Genomic DNA, 5,538 nt, shown 5'->3' with positions numbered 1-5,538 from the left:
AGGACACCGGCTACCCTTTGGCTTATCACAATAGGTCATGACATGGTCAAATATCGCACTAATCCTAATTATTAAATTTTACGCAGCAAGTGGCACAATCTTATAACTACATAAGTTACATGCTTAATATGGTGATTCTCATATATAAAAACACTTCAGTGTAGGTTCAGACGCCTCACCGACATAAAAAGCTGTGCTGTCTGTCTGTGTTTGTTATGGTTGGTGGTGATATGTGCGGCTGGATGTAGAGCTACAACTGTTTGTGTGTTTGTAATAGCAACTGTGGTTAATACACTTTTTAAAGATGCTGAAAAGCATCAACATGTCGCCGGGTCTGCCGTGGTTCTTTTACAATCCAGAAAAGGCCATAATGGTAAAACTGAGACAACGACCACGGTATAAAAAACCTGTAAAGTTCATTTGTGAAAAAGAACAAAAAGGACAAATAGCTCATTGATTAGGGAAATCACCATCAAGCAGACAGTCACTCTAACAGAGCCTCAGAAGTCCACGAGTCAAAAAAAGAGGAACCAATCAGACCTTCAAGTTTGTCAAACAGCATTTAAAAGAAATGAGAGCATGGGTCAATGTCATCTCTTTGTATGAAGTATTTGGGCAGAGCTCTAAGTACTATTTCTGATGAAAGGCAACAATGTGGAATGCTACCCTCTTTGGGGGGGAATTAAATTCTCAAATAATGATTTGCGATTTATGCCAGGATTAAAAATAGGTGGACAAATCAAATCATTTCTTTATTGAGACTATTTAGCTCATGCAGATGTCAAATATTGGTGTGAAGTTATAAAAACTGTTTGAAACACAGATGGACAATGGCCCAAAACATACAGTCAAAGCAACCCAGGAGTTTATTCTCCAATGGTGCTAGTTTAAGTCATTGTGCAAAGATATTGTTTTTAAGTTTGGAGAAACCTGCACCCAGCTGTGAATGAAGAAGAATGTGTCTTTACTGGACCCGCCTGGGCCGAACCAAAGTGAAAGACATATGCATAGGCACAAAAACTATCCCTGTGGCAGAGCGTGGTCTGTGGTGGCACACCAGAGGAGATGCGGATGCAGTGGAATATAGTTAAATGGCCAAGTCAGTCAGCTGATCTTTACCCAGCTGAGCATGCATTTCACTTGTTATAGACAGAAAGCTGAAAGCCACTGCAGTAAAGGCCTGGCAGAGCATTAAAATGGAGGAAATCCAGCATCTGGTGATGCTCATGAATTTAAGACTGTTATTGCCAGCAAAGGGATTTCAGCCAAGAATCAGAAATGAGCATTTAAACAACTACTGTGTTAAAAATGCTTTAGTTCCTTACATTTTTTTATGTAGTCTTTTTGTTCAGCCCACTGAATTAAACCTGAAAGTCTGAAAATCAACTGAATCTGAGTTTCATTTAAAATTCATTCTGGTAACGCACAGAACCAAAATAAGAAAGTTGTCTCTGTCCAAATATTTGTGGACCAAACTGGTCTTGAACGTTGAATGGCTGCAAACTTTGAATGTGGAAAAACATATGAGATTTATTTAAAAAAATACCCATATTTTTTAAGATACATCAGGCTGTTTATCTGTTTTGTAAATACGGTCAGTTTAGAAGGGTTTCTTTCTGCAGTGGTTTTACTCCATACTGCCCACTTAAGAAAAGTTTAGGCTCCATTGCATTTCTATGCATTCGCCAAACAAGAAAAACCACTACGCTGTGGAGCAACTAAAAGCATAGATTAAGAAAATGAAACAACAAAACTCCACTGGTTATTCAAAACATGGAACAAAATACTCATGTTTATAAATAAACAGACACAGATACTTCATTTAAGAAACATACATTTTTAAAGCAAATTTATTTGATAACTGGTGATCAACTTGTGGATACATTACTACAGCATTTTATGAAAATATTTATGAGTTAAAAATTTAACAAAATAAAATGAAATGCATTTCATCTATGACAAACTATAATGATGAGCAAAATATTTTTCAAAAGATACAGAAAATAAAATATAAATTTTTCAATTTACAATCTCTGGTCAAAGCATGACATTTTTGTTAATTATTTTAATACATTTATTTATGCATGCAAATGTGTTTTCTCCATGGAGTGATCGTGGCTCAAGCATTGGCAAGTCGTCTTGAAGGTTGCCGGTTCGAGCCCCGGCTCCTACAGTCTCCGTCATTGTGTTCTTTGGCAAGACACTTCACCCGTTGCCTACTGCTGGTGGTCAGAGGGCCCGGTGGTGCCAGTGCCTGGCAGCCTCGCCTCTGTCAGTGCGCCCCAGGGCAGCTGTGGCTATAATGTAGCTTGCCATCAATAGTGACTGAACGTAGTCATTCACAAAGTAAAGCACTTTGGGGTCAATAGGGACTAAGTAAAGTGCTATACAAATACAGGCCATTTACCATTTTTACCATGTCCTCTTTAACATTCAAGGGTGCAACCAACCAAGGGTTATATATTTAATTTCAAAAAACGCACAAGAAAAGCACAAAAAGTAATTACTTCATTCTGCATACTCAAACTCAAACAAACACAGCAGAGGAGTCTGATCCTAAGAAATGATAAGCCCTCAGTCCAACATAGAGCGGCTGAGTGAATGTTGTCTGGACTCTGTGAATGAGAGTCATGGTGTCAGAGACACTGTAGAAGGACAGAATACCTGCTCTGTGATCCAGGTACACTCCAATTATGGAGGACTGAGGACCTGAAAAAAATTCCAATACTCTTTTATGACTTAATTCATACTCAATAGAAGAACACTTTAACGCCCAGGACTTATCATTATTTCCAAATTCACTTTCATCTCCAGTTCTGCTTATGCTTTTGCATGCGACTGCTATGTAAATACCAAACCCGCTCCACAGTACCTCCCAGTAGTGACGTCCAGTCAGACTTTCTCTGCTCAGGACCTGAGACCTGTTCATGAATCTTTCAGGGTGACCTGGATATGCCTGTTTTTTACTCACAAATGTTGCCCTTCTGTTCTCTTCAGATAATAACAGCCGCATGTTTACAGTGTCTGGATCCAGTGTGAGCTGAGTTGAAAACTTCAAGAATTCCGCTCTGGTTTGTGGCTCTGGTTGAGGTAGCAACACGTCTACATCAGTCACTGTGCGGGAAACGTTTTGCCATCCTTCCTGAAGATCGTCCTGTAGTTTATTTTTCACCTCTAATACAGCAGCCGGCACATCATCAAAGTACAGCAGAGGATGACGTTTAGTGCAGGGTACCTCTGTACATTCAGTAAAATTTGAGAACAAAGGGAACATGTGTAGAAACTGAGTGTGATCCTCTGTGTGAGAGAGCTGTTCCAGTTCAGCTTCTTTCCTTTTCAGTTCCCTGAGCTCTTCCTGCAGTTTTTCCAGAACCTCTTTGGCTCGATTTACTTCAGTTCTCTGTTGGGATCTGATCTGTTGCTGGATATCAGAAATGTTTTCCTTGATGAGAAGGAATAGTTGTTGAAGTGTCTTGTTAGTGTCCCTCACAGCTTTATCAGCAGACTCATTAATGGCTTCCATTTCCTGCAGAAACACCTTAACATGTTCTTCTCTGTCTTGGATTCTCTGTTGAATTTTTTCATGACACGGCTTCAGCTCTTTCTGCTTTTCAGTTCTTTCTGTTGAAGCTGGGACTGTGTCGTGGCCTTTATGTTCACCCATGGAGCACAAATAACAGATACACTGCTGATCAGTGCGACAGAAAATCTTCATTACCTCACTGTGGTGAGGGCACATGTTCTCCTGAAGCTTCTTGAATGGGTTGACCAGTTTGTGTTTCTTTAATCCATCTACATCATTATGAGGCTGGAGATGGTGTTTACAATAAGAGACCACACAGTGCAGACACGACTTGAAGGCTTTCAGCTTTCTCCCATGACAAACATCACAGGCTACATCTTCAGGTCCAGCATAGCAGTGATCAGCAGGAGTAGCATACAGTCCAGTCTGCTTCACTTCCTCCACCAACTCTGCTAACATGGTGTTTTTCACCAGAGCAGGCCTCGGTATGAAGGTCTGTCTACACTGAGGACAGCTGTGGATGTGCTTCTGATCCTGTCCATCCCAGTGAATTTTAATACAGTCCCTGCAGTAGTTGTGTCCACAGGGAATAGTCACAGGATCCTTCAGTAGATCCAAACAGATCGCGCAGGAGAGTTTGTCACCAGCAATCTTAAATCCTTTCTGTGCCATTTCTCCCCATAGACAAAGTGTCAGTGAATGCATGTGAATGTTTTACAGGTATGAGAGAGAACAAAAGAAGGAAGGCTTTAGATATTCTGATAGATTCCAGAAACAGGATCAACAGGTTTGAATGACCTAGTATGTTGTAAGTGCATTGCTATGCATTCCTGCCTCAGTAACTGGAAACGCCTGAGACATCATCCTCCACCAAAAACAAGAGGAAGCTTTGCTTATATTTTATTTAGGTTATTGTAATTGCATCCATATATCATAATAATATATTTGAGAATGCTTTGGAACTCTCTTGCCCTCCTAATGTTACTATTATTATTATTATTATTATTATTATTATCACAGTGGTTGAAATGCACCTGCTCAGCACCCCCAAAACTCTGATCCTAGAATCGCCCCTGCTCCACAACAATTGAAACAACTTAGAAACGAGGGATATCCTGTGAAGCCACACTACTACCTACTTTACTTTTCTACAGCATATCTACTGACACACAAACCGTAGTAACAGGTGTCTACATTGGTACATTAACTGCAACAGAAATAAAATGTTCCCAATGTTACTGGTTCTATGAACGCACACTTGCCAGCATTAGTCCAATTCAGTTCAAGTCCATAAATTACCCTCAGCAGCGCTACTCTACAACTACGCTCTCAATTGCCATAGAAAAATGCAACTCTGCGCACTCTGATTGTGGGAATCATGCTCCTCCCCAATGACTGTATAAAGTTACAGTCATTGCTCCTCCAATGCAGTGAATGCATGACCGGGCAAGGACTTTTTAACAGTCATGTTTCTGCAAAGGTTAAGCCACTAGTGTGCACAAGGCCTTTGATCAGTGTGATATATTTAATGTGAAAATATAATTGCTGTTGTTATTTAAGAATTTTCAAATTTACCGTTTTAAAAAGAAGCAGAAAAAAATAGTAAAAAAATTATATCATTATTATTATTATTATTATTTCTTTTTGATGAAGATGACGAATTACACTGTATACATGTATCTGCATTCTTGAACAGTGAATCTAAATATAAAACGACAATTCAGATTGTGATTTGCCTAATTAAGTATATTATGAGCTTGAATTGAAAATAATTTTTCTTACACTTCTAAATTATCTTTGATTTTTTTTTTAAAAAAATGGTCTAACAAATTGGCTCAGTACTATAAATACAGATTTTATTTATTTTAAGTAAACCGTGAATACATTATTGACTGAATGAGTTTAACCTTATTAAACTACTGAAGTCGCTGAAGTGAGTTTCTTTAATCAAGATGTTTAAAGAGTCCAAATGGCCTGCATTTGTATAGCGCTTTTCCTAAGGACCCAAAAGCGCT

At 39.0% G+C, this 5,538-nt stretch overlaps 1 protein-coding gene across 1 annotated transcript; it reads right to left on the bottom strand.

Moving 5' to 3' along the window:
• Nucleotides 1-219: 219 nt before the first annotated feature.
• LOC102306421 (tripartite motif-containing protein 16-like) lies at nt 220-4,235 on the bottom strand. Its single transcript, XM_005952091.3, has one exon. It carries the CDS (start codon nt 4,226-4,228, stop codon nt 2,528-2,530), a length of 1,701 nt encoding a protein of 566 aa, XP_005952153.2. The 5' UTR covers nt 4,229-4,235; the 3' UTR covers nt 220-2,527.
• Nucleotides 4,236-5,538: the final 1,303 nt, after the last annotated feature.

This window comes from Haplochromis burtoni, unplaced genomic scaffold (genome assembly GCF_018398535.1).
Source record: "Haplochromis burtoni strain Fernald_Lab_line unplaced genomic scaffold, NCSU_Asbu1 Contig_1134, whole genome shotgun sequence".
In the NCBI taxonomy this organism is placed as follows: Eukaryota; Metazoa; Chordata; class Actinopteri; order Cichliformes; family Cichlidae; genus Haplochromis; species Haplochromis burtoni.
Note: the sequence above shows the minus strand (reverse complement) of the source record. Positions and strands in the feature narration are given on the sequence as shown.